Source organism: Tamandua tetradactyla, chromosome 16, assembly GCF_023851605.1.
Source record: "Tamandua tetradactyla isolate mTamTet1 chromosome 16, mTamTet1.pri, whole genome shotgun sequence".
Taxonomy (NCBI): domain Eukaryota; kingdom Metazoa; phylum Chordata; class Mammalia; order Pilosa; family Myrmecophagidae; genus Tamandua; species Tamandua tetradactyla.
Genome location: NC_135342.1, coordinates 55332642 through 55356944, shown reverse-complemented (window position 1 = coordinate 55356944; position 24303 = coordinate 55332642). Strand labels below are relative to the sequence as shown.

The following is a 24303-nucleotide window of genomic DNA, read 5'->3' as shown; positions in this document are numbered from 1 at the left end:
GGGCCAAACAATGATTTAAAAATAAGGAAGTTCTCTCTTTTGTCTACAAAATAAATAGGCTAAAGCTACTAATGCTTGACAGAAGCTGTGGTCAGTGCAAATAATTCTAGGGAAAATATGAAAAAAAAGGACATTTTCAGGCAGTTTATAGGTTTCTATTTTAAGAGTATCAAAACCAGGTGCAAGTAGGATGATCTGCTTTTTGAACAGGAATGGAAAAAGTAAGTAACTTGTATAGATATGCCCCAATACAAAGGAAAAAAAAAAGAAAAGGAGGGTCAAGGGAACATGCAATAAGGACAGTGAACTAAAAGGGAAACTGTACTTACAGCGTGCTGGTGACTTCTTGACATGTTTTCTTCTATCCTGCCTTTGTAAATGTAAGATAAGAGAAAAAAAAAAAAATGTCCAGAAATTCTGTTTTGAATTTTCTAATGTGAGATGCTACTGGTTGTGGAGCTGAGGCTGGAGATAGTGGGCACAGGCAGAGCAAGGACTATTCATTGTACAGTTTGCCAGGAAGCCAATTTAGTACGTTGCATGCCCTACAGAAACCTTGGGGACACTCCCTGCTTGCTTTGGAATTCAGGAAACCTACTCTCAGTGTTGAGCAAATAGTACAGCTTTCCATTATCTTGAGTACCCCATGTAACAGAATCAGGATTATTCTCAATTTATACGTAAGGGTACAATTTCTTGTCTTGCCTTCTCAAGATGTCCTTTGGACCACCTTGAGTTATTACATTAAAATATGTTTGTATTGTGTATGTCTGTGTAAGAATAGCATGCTGGATAAATTGTATTTGGATAAAATGTCAGCATGCTAATCATACCTGTTGAAGTACTGGCAGGAATGGGATAATTTGAAGAAAAGTTAATGCAAGGACTATTTACAAGTGTCTAGATACCTTGAAGAGACAATGAAGCACAGAGGCAAGCAAAGAAGTGCCATCTTCAGTTCTAGGCTTGAAGGAGCAGTGGAACCGGGCAGCTGCTGTACTGGAGAGAATGTTACGCATTTAGTTATAGGAGAAAGCAGCCAGCCATGTGATGGAGGCCCGGGGCTCTTGGAAACCTCACCCTGTTTCATTGCCACAATTATCTAGGGTAATATATGTTGGCAGAGCCCAAATAAAAAGCCTCCATTAAGGTCACTTTCCCATACCGAGGGTAGGTGAAGAATGGTGGAAAGCAGAACTTGCAGGGCTACAGAGAATATTCAGTGTTCTATCCCTCATTCAGATAAGCATTAAATAAAGTGTGATTGGAGAAGAAAAAGGGGAAGAGAGAAACATGGCCAATTAAACTGTATGCTCAGCACTTTACATGAATTTTTTCATGTACTGTTAAAATGCCCACCGTAAGAGGCTGATTATTATCTCCATTCCACACAGAGGGATTGAGTCCTGATGGGTTTAACAATTTGTTCATGGTCACAAAAGTATTAAATGGGAGAATACAATGAGAAACCAGAGCCTGACTTTCATTTATGAGGGGAATCAAATTCTCAACATATGCGCATCTTAGGTAGTGTGAAGTTGTCTACCCTGATGCTGGAGGCTATGAAACATTTTGTAATTGGTGCAGATCCACGAGGCTCTTTAGATAAGCAAGGTCCTTCACTACAGTCGCTCCACTACTCATATTCTAATACGACTCGTAGACACTGGTACAAACCTATTTTGATTCCAAGTGTCTGCGAGACATCACAAGTGTTTAAAGGTACACCCCTGCTATATGTATAAATGATGAGAATCACGCATACCAATGTTCTCTGACTCTGAGGGAGTGGCAGGAAGTTATCCACTGAGGTAAATTGAGTTGTCTCATTTGTAGACTTCACTCCATCAGCTTCCTTGCAAAAAGTTTCTCCCTTCATTGGGAAATTATCTAATTTTCTCTCTAATTACTAGAAACTCCACATCAAATTCCAAAATCCAAGAATGACTTTAATTGGTGATGACCTTTGAATGTAGTGGTACCTAAACCTTACAAGAGGACATGTTCCATCTAAGTAAATGTCACATAAATAAAACTGTTTTCTTATCTTTCCTGTTGAAAATTGGGCTTTCGAATGAAGATATTCTGAATTAGGATATATATATATATATATATATATATATATACAATATAGTCATAAGTGAGTAGACATCCTGACATCTCAGCATGCTAATGACGAGACCTTGCTATTGTTGATGCTAAAGTTTGCTTATTTGTTTATTTTCCCCTTCGCAATGTCTCACACTGATCCAAACATGAATGGTTGCTTTATTTCTATTTTACCTTTCTATTTATTTTATCCCATTAGCATAATCTAGTGAGTTTTTGTGATATCATCATCTCTTGAAACAAACCATTGTCTTGAAACGTATTATTATGTTACTATAAATTTCCCGGGTAAACAGAGTTAGGAAATTGAGCATTCTCTGATTGGAAGCCCTCATATAAAAGTGGTTCCAAGGTCTAATAAAGCACAGAAGAGCTCACAGCTCTTTCTTGACCCAACTCACTGGTGGGGTGAATTAGATTTCCCTGGGAATTCTTGCACCTTGCCTGCTATTCAAATGATTCCAGGACTTGAACTTCTTGCAAACCTCGTGCAGATAGACGATTTAGTTAGATCATAGGAGTCCAAAAAACCAAACCAAACCAGGATTGCAACCTCAGAAGTGGCTCATCATCAGTTAAAATTGAGCATTTGTGGATTCATAAGTGTAAGGGAGTGGAAGTTAGCTTTCATCTTGGAGTTGTCTTTCTCTTGGGCAACAGTTATCACACACATCAATTCAAAAGGCATACTCTGGGCTAGTCACACTAAATTTTATTATAGGTTTTTAGTAATACAGGGGGATACTGTATGATATAGAATTAAGTAAATATGCAGGGGGCACAGGAAAACGTGGTATCATCATAAGATATCTGATAGGTGTTCAAAAGAGTAAAATCTGAAATAACTGCACTATCCATCAATATGTGAAAGCTTAGATTCCTTGAGGTACATCCATACAATAAAAAGTATGCATATATTAGAAATAATGAGGTAGACTTCTCTAAACTGAGAAGAAAGGATCTCAAAGATAGCCATTGGGTGTGAAGAGAGAGCCCGGACAGTGCCTATATTATGATCACAGTTGTGTGCATACACAGATAAAGGTCTCGGAATTATGCACAACAAAATGTCAGCAATGTTTATCCTTAAAGAGAGATGTGAGGGTAGAGAGAAGTGTGAAGAAGGACTTTCAAAATAACTTTTAAAATAATTAAAGCAAATTTTGAATCGTTAACAATTACATCAGTTCACTAGTTGAGACAAGCAAACATACAGACAGCTTATAAGAAACACTGAAAATATATCAGAAGAAAAACACTAACATTCTAACACTTTATGTGGGACGATTTTTGTGCTTTATGCTCTTTCTCTTATTTTTTGCAAAGTATTTATTATTTTCATAATAGAGATGATGTGACAAAACAATTATAATATAAATGCATTTGAAAAGCACCTTAGGAATTACACAACTGAGTATATTAGTTCTGCTTGGTGTTTTATTCCTCTAATAATGCATGTATATACTTCATCATTCTAATGTATTTTTGAGCTTCAGAATAATTTATCATTGACCTCAGTGCCTTCAAGCTATATGTGTATTTATTCTCTTGTAGGGGAATTGGTATCTGTGATTAATTGTAGGATTTTTTCACTTCCAGGGTTTTCCTGGGTAGGTGAAGCTATATTATGATTTACACTTTAATTCAGTATGGAAGCTTATGATATGCAGTTTACTTTCTAACGTATTTGCAAGCTCCTTTTTATATGTTATAAGATGTATATAAAATACAGTTTGTAACTATTCACTAACATCTATGATTGTGATCTTTCTCATTACTGGCATCACAGATACATATCAGTTAAATGTCAGAAGAAAAATTATTTGAGGAGGTTTGATATATGTATGTATGTAGGTGAGTGTATGTGTTTGTGTGCATGTGGGCATGATTCACACATTCATTGAGTGCTATATGTGCCTGAAAGTCATTTTCTCATTTCCCCTCCTCAGCTGTTATAAAAACTGCCCTTCCCAACATGGACAGAGAAGCCAAGGAGGAGTATTTGGTTGTGATCCAAGCCAAAGATATGGGGGGGCACTCCGGTGGCCTGTCTGGGACAACGACACTTACAGTCACCCTTACTGACGTGAATGACAATCCTCCAAAATTTGCACAGAGTAAGTGAATTCCCTACACTGGGTGAGCATCTAAGCATGATGTTTCATTTTGATGTTTTTACATTACATAGAAAAAAAAAAACTGATAGTAACCTCTTAGTGCTATATGGGATGAATTTATCCCCATTTTATGCATTTCATTGATGCTGAAATAAATTTTCAAATATCAAGCAAATAGTCATAGTATAAGCAGTGGTGCTGAGAATTAGAACCAATGAGACTGATTGCAAAATGTGTGCTCATTTCTTTAAACTGCAGTATCTTTCATTAAGAAAATTTGGGAGAATGATGAAAAAGCTGTTTAGATGTTGCTCCATCATCAGTCTCACTTTCTGTGTTAAGGAACCCAAATTTCTGCTGTGTAAGTGGGGGAGGGCAAATATAGTGTACACTACTGGCAAAAACAGATGCCTCTTCCAGTGACTGAGATGGGCATCGTGATGATTTACTTTACTCTTCCCTGTCAAAACCATCGGGAACCTCCCCAGCACAGCAATCTGGGCAGCCTTCAGCAATGAATCAGTGAGACACTTATTAATTGCCAACTTTCACGGGCTCTTCTAGAAAGAGTTTTTATCATTCTCAGCAATTATACAGGTAATCTTGCATAGAGAGGTGATTGAAGAAGGCTTTTTCTGACATGATGACTCGCAAATTGAGATATGAAGGATGAATTGGAATTTATCCTTCTGGAACAAGAGGAGAGCAGGGGTGGACTATGGATATTGCAGCTACAAGAGAATCAGGGTCTCCAAAGCCTGGTGGAAGAAGAGGCTATGAAAACAATGCCACCGCAGCCAGAGCATAGAGGACAAGAAGTGGGGGTAGAGTGTTACAAACAAAAAAAAGGGCTATAAAGTTAGGAGTGGCAGGAACCAGTCATACTTAGATTTGTAGTCATTTTACCTGCTGTTATCATGTCTTAAGATCAGATCTCTAAAATCTTTTAAATTGTAGATTGAGTGGTTGTACTTGGTTTCAGGGAAAATATAATCTGTCTTTCCCCACTATTTTCTCTGCATTGAAGTTATTTGAAAGGTGCTTGCTATCACTCCTGTAAAAGTGACGGTAGATGTGAAAGTCAAGGGTGGTGTGAGTGGAAGGGGATAAAAGTTGTGTAGTTAGGATAGATATTCTAAAGTTCATAATGATGAAATCTAAGAACAGATTGCATTTTGAGTTGAGAAAGGTGGGCTATCATTTCTCTGACGTGAGAGATTCGATGCATTCTGGTGCTATTGGCTTTGATAAGAAATACTATAATAGAACATCTTTTATCAAGAGAGAAAGGACAGAGGAGAGAGAAAAGTGTGAGAGCTTGAAAATGCCACATTTAAGGTATTTTTCAAATTTTTTCTACAGAGATCCCAAGGTAGAAAGAAGAAAGAAGATGCATTTTCATTCAGAATACTTAGAATTTACACATCTGGCCATTTACAAATGTGACACAAATGGAATACTGTTTTACACAGTTACTGAAATTAAGAAAACCTTGTCTCTTATCCGTCCCCCCATTCTCATCTCCTGAATTGCCATGAATGTGATGCTCTAATATGCAACTCTTCTTTCTCAGAAAATGATTGTTTCAATTCAGTAGTGGCAGATGAGTTTCAAAAGTGTTCCCTTTCTCAGAGGTAATATCTATTAACTAGAGAGAGCAGAATGGTAGTGGACTCAGAAAAGTTCCATTTGCTTGTATTCCTAGGCTCTCTGATGTAGAACTGGCAGCAAGGTGAGACCACTTGCTGGCTTATTTTGTTAATAAGCATATCTATAAGAATCATCTTGAATCTTACTTTGAATATAAAATCTGAAGGAAATGGAATCATTAGACGAATGATGAGCGAATGGGGAGAGTTGTGTTTAACATGATGATTTTCAATACTTGCCTTATGGCAAAACAATTTTGAAAGCTATTTTGGGTCCCAGTCCCCTGATTTCATGATTCTAAGAGACATTTTCATTTATCCATGTTTTAGCTCCATTTTATCAAGTCAAAGTTTGTTAATACTAGAAGAAACCCCGCCCATCATCTGAACCGATCTTGTTATAGCGGGTAAAATGAGCCTTAGTTTATCCAAGGAACTCAGTGATTGAGTTCAAACTTGAATCAAGTAATGTTCTCCAGATCTCATCTTTCCATTTTGAACTTGTAGTTCTTCAAATGTTTATTTTTTCTCCTTTTGTTATTATAATGAGTATAAACCTTTCTGGTTGCCTGAGTTTTGGCTCCCTAGAAACAGATGCTGAGATAAGAATATGAGTATAAGTAATTTATCTTGTAGGTGACCCCAAGAAACACCACTGGGGGAATGGGGAAGTAAGACAGGGAAAGATAGTCAGTAAAATGTGCATTATCAAGCCTGATACCACTGTACGTGCCTGGAGATTTATCCCATAGCAAAAAACTCTAGAAAAGTGTCAAGAAGCTCAAAGTTATCCCACAAGAGAAGTGAGGGTACTGAGGTTTTATATATCAACTGTTGTGAGTCTCTGAAGTCTGCCTCCATTAGAGCATTCATTCTCAGATAGTCTGTGCTGACAGGCAGTGGGCAAAATGGGTTCTGAAGGCTAGAGAAAACCCTCAAGTAAAGATATTCAAGATTGGCAGTTGGAAGTGGGGTACTTGTGCAGTGAAGTGCCAGTGGCCAGGGATTATGTTTGGGGCACAACAGTGTTCCCTACACCAATGAAAATGAGTGACACTAATATATCACTGAAGGAATTTGAATAGGATATTAGATTAATGGCACTAATTAGACACATTCATTGTCTCCAAAGGAGAATGAATATGCATTATAATTGTATTTTGCCTAGAGAGTATTGAAAGGTAGGGTTTTTGGTCTTCAGAGCAATGAAGATTTTAGTAACAAGAGGAGTGTTCTATGTCTGAACAGCTTGCTGCAGGGCACAGCAGAAGTTTAGTAATTGGATTTTATCAAAAAATGGTATACAAGTCTGTAAATATCAAGGTAAGTTCAAAAGTGAATTTTGGTGGGTTATACATTGCAGCTTTCTATGCTGAAATTAGCTTAATACTTTACGGTGGGCAAAAATGAATATCCCCACCGGCAGTCAATATGATTATCCAGCAAATTGGAAAGAACACTCATATAGACTCTCTAATATACTGATATAACATGCTCCAAATATAGACCCGGTAAACATATACCTGAATACATTTCATATCTCAGGACAGTCTCAAAGAGAAATCATTAATTCTTTCTGGGATCTAGCTGTCTCTGACTTATTTAAAAGAGTGTACAATTCTTTAAAGGCTAAGTATATTTCTTTCATTTTCATTACTGTATTGGCAGCATCTCCAGGAGTTCCCATAAGAAAAGAGGTGCTCAATGTATATTTGTTGAATGAATGAATGAATAGAATTTGTGCAATGCTTAGTATTTTTCCTCTTTTCTAAGGCCTGTATCACTTCTCAGTACCAGAAGATGTGATTCTTGGCACTGCAATAGGCAGGGTGAAGGCAAATGATCAGGATATTGGTGAAAATGCACAGTCATCATACGACATCATCGATGGAGATGGGACAGCGCTCTTTGAAATCGCTTCTGATGCTCAGTCCCAGGATGGTATTATAAGACTCAGAAAGGTAATCTAAAAGGATTTTATTCTTCATCAAATTACCTCTTTGAATCTTGTTTTTTAAAAAATATTTTTATTGAGAAATATCCACACACACATATAGTCCCACCATATTGCACAATAAATGGCTCACAATACCATCACATAGTTGTGTATTCTTCACCATGATCATTTTAGAACATTTGCATCACTCCAAAAATATGAATAAAAAGAAAAAAAAAAGAATGCGTACATCCCATACCTCTTATCCCTCCCTCTCATTGACCCACAGTATTTCAGTCTACCCAGTTTTAACCCTTTATCGCCCCTTATTATTTATTATCCTTATTTTATTATTATTATTTTTGCTCATCTATCCACACCCTGGATAAAAGAGCATCAGATACAAGGCTCTCATAATCACACAGTCATATTGTAAAAGCTATATAGTTATACAATCTTCTTCAAGAATCAAAGCGACTGGAACAGAGTTCAACAGCTTCAGGTACTTTCCTCTAGCCATGCCACTACACTATAAACTAAAAAGGGATACGTGTATAACGTGCAACAATAACCTCCGGGGCAACCTCTCCACTCTGTTTGAAATCTCTCAGCCACTGAGACTTTTTTTTTTGCCTCATTTTTCTTTTTCCCCTTTTGGTCAAAAAGACTTTCTCATTCCCTTAACGCTGGGTCCCAGCTCATCCCCAGCAGTCTGTTCCCACATCGACAGGGAGATTTACAACCCTGGAAGCCCTGTCCCACTTAAGGGGAGGACAATGATTTCACCCACCAAGTTGGCTTAGAGAAGAGAGGCCACATCTGAAAAACAAAAGAGGTTCTCTGGGGGTGACTCTTGGGCATAATTATCAGTAGGCTTAGCTTCTCCTTTGCAGGAAAAAACTTCATAAGGGCGAACCCAAAATTTGAGTGCTCATTGTATTGAATTGGTAATCTCCCTGCTTGTAAGAATATCAGGAATTCCCCAGATGAGGAAGTTGAGTATTTCCTCCTTTCTGCCCAGCTCCCCAGGGAACTTTGCAAATAATTTTTTATTCGTTGCCCAGATTACTCTGGGATATGTCACACTAAACTGTACAAACCAAAATGATAATGTGCTACCCAAAATATAAATTTTGCATCAAATAACCATCTCTCCCATTGGTCTCACACAAAGGTTGAAGTTTGAAAATATGGGACATATCATCCTTTACTCAATATTCTGACTTAGTTTAGTTCTATATAGATCTTCATTATTTATATCTCTAGAAGAAGTCTGATCACTTTTCCAGCTTTTTAAACAGTTGCTGAATGAGGTAGTGCTGAGTTTCAGAGCTTCGGTGCTCTAACTCTGAGTCTCAGGTGTCACATAAATACCTGAAGTGAAACTTGTTTTTGATGTTTATAGAGGTTGGGCGGACTTACTGACACACAGAGCTATTGGGGTTAACTTCCTTAGCTGAGAGAAAGATAACGAGTAGGAAGCTTTTTGTCTTTCACATCCTGTTCCCTCTGTGCACCTCATAATTCAACTAAAGATCTAGTGAATGGTTACCATGGTTGCTGCTAGCCTCCCATCTCAAGCACCCATTGGCTCCTCTCCTCATCTCTGCTCAATGCTTTTCCCTAAGCCGGAAGAATTTGCTCAGCCTATATAAAGGCAGTCCAGTTATGTGTAGAAATCAATGCCTTAAATGCAACCCTCAACCAACAGGGGACAAAGTGGATAGCTCCTGTTCTTTGAAGGAACAATTCTGAGGTATGTTGTGTATGGTTTCCCAAGAAGATTCCTGGAGGGGTGGATTATCAGTTAGTCATAGCAATGACAAGTTCAACTGGCTTTCAATCCTTCCCTATCTAACTCTCCCCCTTTCTGTATTCCTTCTTCCTGGAATATATTCTCAAATACAGGTTTCCAAGTTCTTATTGCAGTCTGTGCTTTCAGGGAAACTCAAAGACAGGTAGACAGATTCAGTTTTCTGGGCTAGCAATGGAGCATAAAGGACTGTGCCAGCCATGTTACCAGCAGATACTCCAAACCATGGGTCACAAGTCAAGGCATTCCTAGGAATTAAATTCATCAGTGCCTTGCGCCTAGGTATGGGGCTACCATTGCAGAAACAGACATCTCCATAACTAGTAGAAATAATTGTTCCTGCCAGCAACCAATTATTTTCATAGATATGACAAATTCTGTACTGCAGATTCCATTTGTATCTGTCATCATGTAATCTACGTTCATAAGAAAAGTTTAGAGCATAGCTCATTATTTTATGAGCACAGTGTGTTTTAAGGAAAAATGTTCTTTTATCCCTCTCATGATTATTTTGTTCAGTATTGTTCTTCATGGTTTGCCATGAAGAAGGACAAACGAATCTTTACATAGATTTGCTTCTCATGAATAGGAGGATAGATGGTGGCTGCGTGACTGGGAAACAATAATTTTGATTTCAGTCAGTCAATGTTGTTTTGACATGACTCTAAGTTTTCTTTCTGAGTCTCTCTCATGGGATTTACTTCCTATGGTCTTTTTGTCCCTTAGAATCCTCAGCTGGACAGGTATTCACATCGGGAAGCTGGAGGTTCCTGGATATAATTTGGATAAGGATTAAAAATCCATTTTTGAAAAAAAAAACAGAATGGTTGCATTTATTTTTTATTTTTTTGTTGGGCAGCACCATTTTCATACCAGGGAGCTGGTTTGAGTTTAGAATTAAGATATTCAGAATATTTTAAAATTCATGTTTGAAAGACATTAGATACAGTTGTATTTAAGTAAATTATTGAATAAACCAGAGCCACATTTTCCTTGACCAATGATTCCTAATGTCATTTTTGTTATTATTATTAACTGCTATTCTTTCTTTTCAAAAAGTGCTTCTATAAACTTAAGTAATTAGCCTTTGCTGTATTTTACACACAGCTATTATTTCATTCACTGTTATTAATAAACACTGATTAAGCTATATGTTTTCAGTGTGGTTATGTATGTTTACACCAAGGAACACGTGTTTTACTCTAGTGAATAAGGTGTAGAGAGTCATATTTACACAATTCATAGACCCTCTTTTTGATCTGATAAAATCCTAAGGACATCAGGATGCATTTGGGCACATTGTCTTTCTGCTGAGCAAAGAATTAAGCCGAACATAATTTCTTATACTTAACAGTGTTTGTGAGGAATTCGAAATTGCGAAATTGTTACAGTGGTGGTGATTCTCGAATTGTGAATATGCTGATTTTGAATCATCTATTCATGGTTACAAATGCCTAGTAATTTCAGAATAGACAGGGAAGTGAGTGCCTGCCTTGTTTGCTAGAAAATATTGCAAAAAAGGCCAGGTCCAACTCGAACTGAAATTAAATATAAAAATCAACAGCAATTTTCAAAGTAAGAATATATACTTAAGCTTACACAGGGGTTCTGAAAGTGTTCACTAATGCCAGTCTTATTCCAGTTTCTTATTTTGTAAATCTGCATTGCAGATTTAAAGTTCTGTTTTATGAAAAAAAATTGTAATGCAAACCTAAACTATCTCTCTGAGCCTCGACAGATTTGCATCCTTCAAATCTGAAATGTTATGAGTTGCCCAGAATTGGACTGTAAGGATTGTGATGCAGATGGGTTTCTGGTTATTTAAAGGGATTGCTTTTTTTTTTTTTTTTTTTTTACCTAGCTCTATTTGCTTAGGTCATTAACTAGTCTCTGGGACTTTTAAAGGATGAAGTTTTATATATTAGAAATATTGTCAGTAATGGTGCAATGAGGTAATTCCAAAATGCTTTTAAGCTGTTGGGGGTGGGGGGCAGTTAAAGCTGGTCAACTATTTATACTCTTCTCACTCTTCCTTCTTCAAAATATAAATACAAGCAGATAGCTATCTGCTTACATATTCTTTATGTGCCCACCTGATTCATATAAGGTACTCATATTAGGGACTGTCTAGGAGTGCCCTAAAAAATAAACCTCATTTTAGCAACATGGTCAGTAGATCAGCAATGCCTTGGAACTGAAATGAGAAAACATTCTTTGTTAGGATTAGTGCTTAAATATGCTTTATAATGTCTCCTTGGACTGAACAATGATTATTTCTAGTCCTTTACATTTCACACACTGTTGCAGAAATGATAATATATTCTTCCCAGATAGAGATTGTGTTGGATGCCGCCTTATCTCCTACCAGCAGAGGCTCGATTAACTGGCTGATTAGTATGCAGGTCATGCCACCAGTAGTAAAATTTTATTATGACTCTGAAGTGAAATTTTGATGGCACAATTCATGACTCTGAATATTTTGTGAATTCCGTGTGAAATGAGCAAAACAAAACAAAACAATAGGAGATTAGATTCACTGAGCTTGTATAATAAACAGATATCAATAAATGCCTGTAAAATTTACAGGTTGGATCTGGAGAAATGGAGAGTGATCCCATTAAGACTCACAAATGGGCTTAAATGCACATAACTTTCATCCATCAGCATTATACTCATTTGTTCTTGCTGCTGTGGTTATTAGCAGGAAACATTCATCTTTGTCATTTCTTAACAGCCTCTGGACTTCGAGACCAAAAAATCCTATACGCTGAAGGTAGAGGCAGCGAATGTCCATATTGACCCACGTTTCAGTGGCAGGGGGCCCTTTAAAGATACTGCCACGGTTAAAATTGTGGTCGAGGATGCTGATGAGCCCCCTGTCTTCTCTTCACCGACTTACCTCCTGGAAGTTCATGAGAATGCCGCTCTAAACTCCGTGATTGGGCAAGTGACTGCTCGTGACCCGGATATTACTTCCAGCCCTATAAGGTATTGCTCCCTTAAAACAAGCACTGAGTAGCTTATCAACACGTCAATCAGTACGAAGCTCAGTTATGTATATATTCTGTGGGACTGCCTTTGGATCTATGTCACGTGATCAAACAATTTTGGCGGGTTTCTCTGCATGTGTGTGTACCTGCTAAGAGTTATATACCATGTACAGCATTGGGAATCTCAAGATAAATATAACTCTTTCAGTTCTCAGAGTGCTCAATGAAAATGCAAAATTGGTAAAACTTTGCAGCCCACTTGGGTCAATCTTTTATTTTATGTTTTTGCTTGTGTGTACATTTACTTTTTGGTTTTGTTTTATTTATTTTTTTTTCCTAGCATTGGGAAGTCCTTGCTTATTTGTCTTCTTTCTCCTTTAACAATTATAATATACTATGTATTAATATACTGCATATGATATACAAATACATATATATATATGTATATATGTATATATAAGAGCCATGAAACCACTGTATAACTGCATTAAGAGGCTCTTATCTTATTTCTGTGTTTGATTTGGTGGGTTTGGCTTTGAAAATTTCTTGTTATCACCTCATGGGCATTTCTAATGGGTCAGCATATATAGATTGGTACCTTTCAGACAAAATGTTTATCTTCCAATTCAAAAGCGCTTTTTGTTTATGCTTTCCTTGCTCAGATTCTTCCCCAGTCTGAAAAATAACCATTTATTAAAGTTTTTCTGTCCTTTTTAGAAATGAGGCTCACTTCATTTTTATTTCCTATTGAACTCTACGTATCTTTTTGCTTTCACCAGTCACCCAAATGGCAGTACAGGTGCTCAAGCTAAATAGCTTTCTTCCTGAAGAACACAGAAAATCTATAACTTGCACACTGGTCTCCAAAGGTGAAGGGTTGGCTAATGATGTGTTTGAGAATGGATTTCAAATATTGTCTTATAAATGGTTCTTACAAAAAAAAAGAATTAAAAGAACTGGATGGAGGAATACAATTTTAAAGAATTGTCCAGTTAATCTCTGAGTTAGATGTCAGCTCGTATCCAACTCATTCAACTGTTAGGTCACTGGTATCTAGGTAAGATATCCTACCAATTACTTTTATTCAGGGCAACTCTAAATAATGGAGATTTCTGGAGGGTTTATTTATTCACCTCTCTCCTTTCTGTTTTAAATTCCCATTATTCATAAGAGTGCCGAGTTTTTGAAGCTGAGAGTGAAACCTAGAAAAACAGTCAGTGCCCCAATTAGTTTGAGCTTGGACAAAAAAAAAATAATTCTAATCAACAACCCATTTCTAAAGTCAGGGCGATAAATAATAATCTATCCTGGGGGAATACAAACAAAGATTCCTGCAGAAGAATTCAACGTCTAAGAAGATAAAACTCCATCTGAGTGGTCAATTGAACATTTTCAGTACAAGGAAATTAAGCATGCTATGGATGTAAATAGAATGTCCCTTATTTGCCTAGGGGAATTGCATATCTATCAAAGGTCCAAATGTTGAATACAAAGGAAAGAAGTATTTGAAAACAAATTTGAGTGGGTATCCGCTTCCTGAGTAAATTGTGAAGTTTTGCAATGGCTCTGTGCGGGAGTGCTGATATAAATAAATGGCAGTGATATTTGTTGAATGAACCTGGCCCTCGTTCATGTTATTCCATTTCCTCTGAAAGGAACATAGAAAGGAGTAATTGTTGCTTTTCTTCCATCTCTAAGCATAAGATAGAATGTGAAGGAAGTAAGCAAGATTGGTCCAACTGAGAAACCTGTCGTGGGGCTAGTTTTAGCACATGATTTGAAAAGGTCAAACCCTGACAGCAAGGCACACTCAGGGGCTAAGGAGGAGGCCAAGCCAAGGGCCCTTGAGGGAAATGTTGTGGCACTCACATATAAATTCCAGACACTAAATCCACAGTAACAGCAGGGATAGACTTCTTGCTGCAATGACATGCTCTTAAGCAGACAGAAATGAACTTGGACAAATTTCACGCACCACAGTGAAAGCAACCTCAAAGTGGCAGAGCTGGGTTTAAACCCAGGTCTTTCATTCCCCCGTGTTAAGGCACTTTTAATAATTGATTCATTTTATTGATACAGAAATGAAGATTTAAAGGTAACAATTCCTGTTCATAGGGTGGGAAGCGCTCATTGTGGTTGATTATTATTACTGCCGCTTTTATTTTTGGTATTGTCACTGGTGTGATATGCATGTCTAGAGAAGCTTGAAGGTTGCTCTGAATCACTATCCAGTTGGAAGCATTTCGATTTCAGGCAAGCTAAAGGGGATCTAAGGCTATGTGACCAGGAAGAGACGGACAGATAAGATACCACTTGATGATGCGGACAAATCTGTGCTTTTGATAAATGTCAGGCAAATGTTAGTTCCTTGGAATCTACAGCCCCACCCATATGTGGTGAATACTGTTAAAAAGTATTTGTAACAGGCTTATTATGTGTCAGTCAAAAGGAAGTTAGATCCAATACCTTTCCATTGAAGGTGGATCGGCCCCATGGAATGAAAACTTAAGAATCACTAACAGCATTTTCAGCATCTGTTCTGCATTTCCACAGGGCTTTTTTTTCCCTAGTGGGTTACAGAGAACAGCTTTCCTCCCTCTGTGCACAATTGGTTAATTTGAGTATAAAATTACATTTCCTGGCTAGCCAGAGGAATGTATAGTTTCTTATGAGCCTACCAGACAGATTTAGAGCCATCTAACCTTTATAAATAGAACTAGAGGACATGGATATTCAGGGAATTACTGAGAAACAAATAGCCATGCATTATTGTCTCTTTAGGAATGCTGTATGTTGTATGCTGACAAGAGTGTTTCAATCTTTTAGGGAAATGTTTACTTTGCCATCCAACAAGAAATAGACAGTTATCGTGGCATCTGCCACATTAAAAACAGACAGTTATTTACTGGTTGGCCAACTTTTTTCCGCTGAGGCTCAGCTTCTTTTTAGAGCATGTTTGCAAGCTGCAAATATTTATTTTTGAAGCATTGATACTGATACTTTATACTTACATTTATATTTATTTCTATGTATTCCCTTCCAGGGAAACAGACAATGACATAAAGGAAAAGTTTATGATCACCTTTCCTTTCCAGGGACATTAATTAGGCATTTTCTACCTTATGAAAAACCTATATATCTCAATAATAAAAAAATTAAATGTAAATTATTTAGAAGATTACAAATTTTGTGCTTAAGTGGACAATGCTCAACTCCTATCATTGTTGTTTCCCAGCCATGCACATTGTGTCTGAATTTCTCTGAGCTTCAGGCTCTTCATCTGTATAATGGGATAATATTATCTTCAACACAGGGTTAGTGAGATGATTAAATGAAGCTGTTACACACAAGCTAATACCTTTACAATTAGACAAGAGGTAGGCCACCCTCACTTTTGTATCACAAATGCAATTTAAGTGTTTAGTACTTATTTGAAAGGAGTTTCTTCTCCTAAAGGTGACTTACTGAGTACAGAAAAGATCTTTTCTTTTCTTTCTTTAAAAGTTATATGCTAAATATTCTAATTAACCTTATCTAGTCTATTTAACATCTACTGCTACTGCTGTAAATAATGTTACAAGCGAGTGTTTAACCATATTTCAGGGACCACACTTCCTTCTCTAACACCTTTTTGAGATAAAATCTACAGTTATTGTCCCCATTTTACAGATGAGGAAACTGAAGACAGAAAGTTGAACTTGTTCAATACCATAGAAGCTGTAAAGAGTGAAACTGGGATGGGGACCTGTGTCTTTCTGATGATAAAATGTGTGATTTTTGCATCTGTGCCACTCAACTTTTCTTTCCCTGTAACTTGTGTTACTCCAACTGTGCCTTTCCAAGTTGGGATATTTCAGCAAGAACACTTTAAGTTAAAATAATAAACTATTTATCCTTTCAATGGTCTCAACCAATCAAGGATACAGCTTAGGAAAGAAGGAAAATAAACCAAATCTGTGGAATTAACCAGTCAGGGCAGGGTATTCCTTGCACAACCATTTGTAAAGATTTGTTGCTATTGGCTGAAAAACAAATTGTGGATTGAGAGGAAGCGAGAGGGAAATGTTATTTTTATTTGATGAATCTGTCATTGTGCTAAGTTCCTTTTATGTATCATTTCACTCTCACAAAATAAAGCACAAAATACACTGTGCTGTCCCGCTCATTGAAGAAGGAAATGGAAGTTCAGAGAGAATGAGCACCTTGTGCACGGCGATATTGCAGGTGCGTGTGGGAGGAAGGATGGGGAACAAGTGTATTTTAACTCCAGTAACCAAAGTGCTGACCACTAGGTTGTGGCATCTTGAATGAGGATGAGGAGGATGGCAGTTACTGTTTCCTGAGCCCAACCTTTTGGCAGGAACTCTTTAATGGTATTGTATGCAACAACTATTTATAGTCAAGCTGATAAAAAGCTCCAGCATGGGACAAATACTGAGAATATTGAGTCAGTGTTTTCATGTAAAGCAGCTATTTTTAGTATTTGGCCTGGTCTGTTTTGTTCTCTCAATCAATTTCTTTCAACTGTGTGTTTACTGTCGTCCTGGCCTTGAGATGGCATGGATTGTTTCTAGGGTAGTAGTTGCTTCCTATTTCTTTCTGGCTTCCCAAGCATTCCCCTGGAGTAAGACTCCATGTGCTGCTTAAATTAAATGTGGGGATGATGGTTATTCAGCAGGCAGACCAGGAGAATGACACATGAACACGATGGTCACAGTGACCCATTGTTCTAATTGAATGTAAGTGTCCACTCGACACAAGAGCATAGAGTGTTGATTTTTTTTTTTTATTATTATCTACCCATATTCTGGAATTTTTATAATGCTCTTCTGTTATCAGGCAGGCTGTTAATGAGCTCTTTTCCTGAAAATATGCCTTACAATCCTGATATCCAATGATGTTAAAGTAGAAGTATTTAACACTGTACAGAACTTGATATTAATTTAGAGAATGGACTGAAAATGTATTGAATCCCTCTTCAAGCTTGCAATGACTTCCATTATTGTAAGTGTGTTTGTTTTCCTCCCAGTTCAAAAATATCAACTCTTTAGAGCCACTGTTTCAAAGAATTTACTGCACTTGTGAAGGGTGATACAGTAGAAGGATACAAGAGATAATTCAGACAACAATGATTAATTCATTAATTAAGCAGTATATCCATTAGTTTATCCACATAGCCATACATTCATTTATTCACATAGCCATTAATTCATTTATTCCATATATATATAATTGTGGGTTTACAAAACAACCCTGCAGAAAATAAAGGATTTCTGTACACCAGCCTATTATTAACATATTACATTAGTATGGCACATTTGTTATAAAGGATGAAAGCACATTCTTATAATTGTACTATTTACTGTAGTCGGTGGTTTAACCTAGGGTTCCCTGTTTGTGTAGTGCAGCTCCATAGATTTTTTTTTAACATTAACATACATTTAACCCACTTATTTCTTCAACAGTATGTATTGGGCCCACAATTTTTTTCAGGAAAAGTTTATAAAGTGTTGAAAATATATAGCCCCTGCCATCATGGAGCTTATTCTATTAGCAGGAGTTTGACTGAACAGACAAGAAAACCCTAAGCCATTCACTAATTAGCCCTCAATACATGCTATCTGGAAATGATGAATAAAACTAGGTTATGAAGCTTTAGGAGCAGCAGCTACCATAGACATCCAGTGATGCTACAGGGGAAATATCTCAAACTGGAGAGAACCTGTTTTAATTTGGAGGGTCGACTTTATGTTTATGGATTTCTCTCATTCTCTGACTGTAAGGACAGGCTTGGGGAGGAAAAAGGCTCTTTTTAGTTCACTTTAGAGGAATAATAAATAATATGTGATTCAGGAAATTTAGAATTCTTAAACTAGAAGAACTCAGATAATATTATTTATTAAAGCAGTTAGAAAAACCAGTGGAGCAATTAGAGGCAAAAAGCTGAAAACATGTAGATGAAATTTTTGATACTCAAAGTGCATGTGAGAAAATGTTAAAATGGTTTCCTTAGGCATAATAACAAAAGCTGGAAGAAATTAAGCAGTGAGAAAGAAACAGTTGGAGTTTAGTGAAATATAATAACTGATTCATAACTAAGGGGTTTATTTCATTATATGTGTCTCTAAATAGCATCTTCACTTGCAGTTGACTCAAAATTGTTTCTTCTTATAAATTTCCCATATAAGGCTCCAAACCAATGTTTAGCAAAACAGTTTTTATAATATAAAAGTATATTTCTGCCTGTTAATTTAGAAAAATAGATATTCTCACTTTCTCCAAGGGCAGAAAGTGCTCTCCTTTCTCTAAGGAACTATACTGGGACTAAACAGATTTTGACCAGATAAGTTTGCATTTAAAATTAGGTTTATTTTCCGTAAGATTTCACAGGTACCTTAATTTGGTAAGGATTGAATTATGTGTCCCCAAATGATATGCTTACGTCCTGTCCCCAGTCCCATGAATGTGACCCCATTTGGAAATAGGACCTTTGAAGAGGTTTTTAGTAAAGGTGAGACCAAACTGGGTAGAGAGGGTCATTAATCCAATATGACAGGTGTCCTTATAAGCACAGAACACTTAAACACAGTCAGAGAGAGAGAGAGACAGAGACAGAGACAGAGAGCAGATGATGGGTTGACAGCGATGAGATTGAGTTATACCACCACAAACGGGGAACTCCACGGGGTGCTGGCCTCCCAGAAGCCAGAGGCAGGCATAGAATGGATTCTCCCCTTTAAAAGGAAGCATAGTGTTACCTACACCTTGATATTAGACATCTTACCTCTGGAACTGTGAGACAATAATTTCTGTTGTTTAAGCCAACTAGTCTGTGGTGCCTTGTTCCAACAGTCCTGGCAAACTAAGATGGGTGTGATGCAAATTCGAAGAGGCAGCGTGTTTGCTCCCTGAACTTTTGCTCTGCTCTGGTGAGACAGAGACATCCTGATGCAAGAGGTGACCCAGGGCCCTGTTCCCATGTATGGAGCATGTCAAAATTCCACCGTGTTCCAAGTGGAATATGTGCCTTGGTATTGCTGCATGAGCTTCCATTTCCTTCTCTTTTTCCCATAGAACCTAGGAAAGCAAGAAGAAGGACTCAACTTCAGTGACTCTTTCACCTCCAATATACTAAACCAAGAATTCACAACTACAGCCTGTGGGTCAAGTTGGACCTGCTGCTTGTTTTTGTAAAAAGTTTTACTGGAATACAGACTTTTTTATATTCTTTTACACCCTACGATGGCCAAATCAAACAGTTGTGGCAGAGATGGTGTGGCCTGCAAAGCCAAGATATTTACTTTATAAGAAAAGCTTGCCAGCCCCTATGCTACTCTGATAGGGAATTGGATTTTCATCAGTAACTTGGATAGCTGGCTCTCATGTCATTTCAGGATCTTATTCTGTGTCATACGCTCCCTAAAGATAATATTTTTGAAAATATTTTTTAAACCCTTTAACAAAGAAATTCCCAGTCCCTCTGTTAAAATCCAGCTACCTGGGATGGAAATTTGTAGCCTCCCTGCTTGCCTTAGGAGACCTTGGAAACTTAGTTCTCTTGGGGCCTGGGGTCTGTGAAATCACTGCACTCCTTTTGAGTCTGCAACACGAATCTGGCTTCATTTAGTGTAGCTTTTGGGAAGAACCCCAAGTGAAGGGCTTCCTGACAAATATTGTGGTGCTTACCTGCTTGGAGTGTGCGTATGCTTGTGTGTGCATGTGCTATTTTATTGCTTATATTGATTTGTTATAGAATTCTTTATTCTGCCTGCCTCCTATCTTTCCCCAGAGTTCAGTGGCTTGAATAGCTGGCTCCCATGTCATTCTGGGCTACAACAGAGGATTTTTGGAGTTGAGGCCTCAGTCAAACCCTACTCTCTGCCTTTCATTGTCTTGGTGGTTTCCCTGAGCTCAAAAGTGTTTCTTATTGAAAGGCCTGAGACGGCTTGAAGTAGAATTTCACCTGGACTAGAGTTGCTATAGTATATCTAGTAAACTCTAACATGTATCATGCAATCTGAGAGTTGGAACTGAACAAGTCATGAAAATGCTGTGTGGATCTTTACCCGTGCATATTTCACATTTTTAGGATAGTTCCTTTCACTTTCATCAGAATGACTCTCACTTGTACATCTTCTTCTTCCTGTTAAAAAGATGTGTTGCAAGATGGGCTCTTTGAAAGTAGATATGGAGATGGAGTCTGAGGTGCAAGATGTTTGTCAGGGATCAACACATGCAAAAGGAAGTGAACAAGACCAGGATAGAATGGGGGTGAGATCAAAGTGCAAGGCAGTCCCAGTAAAACTTTGTTACAACCCATCTCTGTAAAATGAGTATCACCCATGAGAGTACTCCCCCATTGTGCCCAAGCAGCAGTGTCTTTATACTTCTGTTTGCTCAATCTCCAGATAGCCCTCGGGAAGAGGCTCCCTGCCACCGACCAGACCTAAGGAGCACACAGCTGGACACAGTCTAGTGACCTCATACCTCACAGCCAGGGGAGTCTCCCATGCTGGGGAATCTGGGCATCACACATCCAAGTCTGTCAGAGAAAAGCACAGAGCATCTCTTCATTAGCAATGGAGATTGACTAAATCAGCACAGCTAGCCCTCTGAGTCCCAAATCCACATACTGCCCACACCCTTTGCCTATGTGTCTTACCTTATGTAAATATATATCTGCTAGACATTTTTTGGCAAGTGTTAATGTAGCAAACTGATTTGGTTGGTGATTAGCCATCAATAATGATCAAATGCTGGGAAATAATGAAATGTTTTAAAACAAGTGATCTACACTGCTAAGAAATAATAGGATAAGAATCAGGAAAGAGAAATTTTGAGAATTGCTGATGTGAGGTTGAAAAAGAGCTCCTTTCTGATTGGTGAAGCCTCTGTCCTCTCCATAGCACGAAACTTAATAATGCTTGTACTCTGAGATGCTTCCGTAGGCTGAGCAGTGATATCTAACATTATTATACTCATAAGGCAAAATAAATCCCCTATTTTGCATCTTACAAAGAGTGATTGACATTCTTATCTTATGTTCAAATATTTATGGGAGTCATTTCCACCAAGCCTTTTTTTTTCTTGATATTACTACATTCTGGTTCAACACAATGTATTATACAACCCTGCTTTTGATAAAGGACAATCAGATTTGACTTAATGCTGCCAAAGAAAATGTAATATTGCACACTTAAAGAAGAAAGCATGGTAAAAGAGGGAAATTCCATTTTCATCCATCTGTCAAGCATTTATTTGCTCAACCCCCTGTGTAGGAAGTCCACTTGCTGGGGAGTGAGGTGGGCGTGGTTGAAATGCCTTTCTAGTAGGCTTCAGGATCCAAATCAAGTCTGAGGTGATCTATCAAGTTATCTAGAGCCATGGTAAATGAGAATAAGATTTATGAATGTCTTCAGAAAGAGTTAAAGTCGTGAGAGCTATATTTAATGTTGTAATGGACAGGAAAGGATGGACAGGAAAGGATCTAAAAGGTTTTCTAAAAGCAAGGGTCTGAACTTGTAATGAACAGGTATTGAAGGGGAGCAGGCTCAAGAGCTGAGTGGAGGATTTGTGTCCTGGCTAAACAGGCTCCAGCTCACCTTGATTGCCCATCAAGTACATGATATTGAGCTGTGAACTTTCTTAAATATGCAGGTCCAGTCTGGGCAATGTGACTAGGCTTTATGTTTGGGAGTGGGAACTTCTGGCGAAAAATTATTTTGTTTTCCTAGGAAGAATTATATTTTATTGAAAACTAGAATGGTGTGCTTATACTATTACTATTGTCTAATAGACAACTAAACAAGCCCTTTCAATGTAAATGCATCCTCAGCCTTTTTTGCTGTTTCTATGGGTGCTTATATTCTCCATAAACACTTTCTCTTTTTATGTGATTCTGACCAAGACTGTATATAATTACACTTGTACATAATTAAATACCACCATAGCTACCAGAACCACCCAACATTTACTAATTGCTCATCATGTGTTAGGTACCAAGAGAGACATGGCACAGCTCTTATTAAACTCAATCAACACTGGAAAGACACAATAAAAGGGTAGCTAGAAGACTTCACACCTTACCGTGATTCATTTGTGAAGCAAACAAGAAAAAGACTGAGATAAATAAAATATTACAAGAAAATGTTCAGTACATTTGAAGAATTCACCAAAGGGTAATGTCATTGAAATTCAGGAATTAACTGGGGAAGGGCATTAAGGACCAGATCATGAAATCTAGGAAACCATGCTAAGGAATTTTTTTTTTCTTCTGCAGGAAATGGGGAACTACTTGATAAACATTGTAAGGCAGTGATATGATTTAAATCAGAAGTGAATGCAAAAGAATTTTCCATAACTGTGGACATGTGCTCTGTGCAGTCCAGTATGGCCAACACTAGCCACATGTGGCTACGGAACCCTTTAAATGTAGCTGATGCAACTGAAGAACTGGGGGAGAGGAGGCAGAAGATACCATATATGTTCATATTGTAATTTTGTCAACAAAATATCTCTTTCACATACACACATGCACACAGAGATTTGTTCTGAATGTTGGTATGAAATGCAAATAATTGGGCTGCCTTCTTTGAGGAACCATATCATTCATGTGAAAGTTCTTATTTAATTCCAACAGTGGCAGCAGTGCGTAATAATGTGTTATTTGCCAACACGATACTCATGATACCAAAGTTGGCCATTTTGACCTTTCTTCAACCACTGTGCCAGTCCTCTTAAGTTAACTTCTCAATCTCTGCATGCTGCTCTGAAACGAGTAAACTGGTGACATCAGCTTGTGTCCATGATCAGAGTGCTGTAGGTTAAATTGGCATCTTCCAACAAGGTGCTAAGCATCTAGAGTAGGGATTGTCTTCCATTTGCAGCCTTAATTCCACCAAGTAAGATGATGAAGGCCTTAGTAATAACTTCTGAGAAATACTAGGCTAAAGAAATAATAGTATTCAAGCAAATCAAGATATTTGTTGTATTTTAAAAATGAGAAAGTTTAAATAGTGCTTCTGTGAATATTAGTTTTCATGGATGATGCAGTTCCTAAAACATATCTTTTGCACTCAAAAAGGGACTGTCTATTTCCAAATCTTCCATCATTAGAATTGATATTAACGTGGCCCACAGAGCCCATTTTCTTGCATGTCACTTCCTACTGTGTTAATGAGAAGTTTCTTCTTACTGTGGCAGGAAAATGACTCTTCAATACGTATACTATTCTTCTCAAAACGAGGTCCCTTGTCTAGTGCATCTCAAATAATTCTGCAAATGAACAGCAAATTCAATGCAGGCATATTCATAATAAATTAAAATGGGGACTTCAGTATTACAGATGCAAATTCTAGGACTTTAAAAATATAAATTACAAGGCATTGCACTTTTAAATAGAAATAATTGGATCAAAATTAATTCTTTCATTTTTCTTCTCCTTTCTCCTCCAACTCCTCCTTTTCCTTGTATTTCTTTGGCAGATTTTAAAACATAATACTAATTCATGGTCAATAAATGTTAGCATACCCTTCCAAAAAATAGCTATTAAGTACCCACAGTACAAAATTCTGACCTACGAGATGTTATGATATACGAATTGAACAGTCTGTCCTTGCACTTAAAGACCAAAAGTCAGGCAAATGTAATGATTAACTGGAGAATAATAGGAAGGGCCATTCTTTAAAAT

At 37.5% G+C, this 24303-nt stretch overlaps 1 protein-coding gene across 1 annotated transcript in view; it reads left to right on the top strand.

The window, feature by feature from the left end:
* CDH8 (cadherin 8) overlaps positions 1 to 24303 on the top strand; it is a 347818-nt gene that overhangs the window by 188713 nt on the left and 134802 nt on the right. The window contains exons 4-6 of the mRNA XM_077132617.1: positions 4059 to 4226; positions 7649 to 7836; positions 12359 to 12612. Coding sequence (XP_076988732.1) covers positions 4059 to 4226; positions 7649 to 7836; positions 12359 to 12612 — 610 coding nt within the window. The remainder of the gene's footprint in view (positions 1 to 4058; positions 4227 to 7648; positions 7837 to 12358; positions 12613 to 24303) is intronic.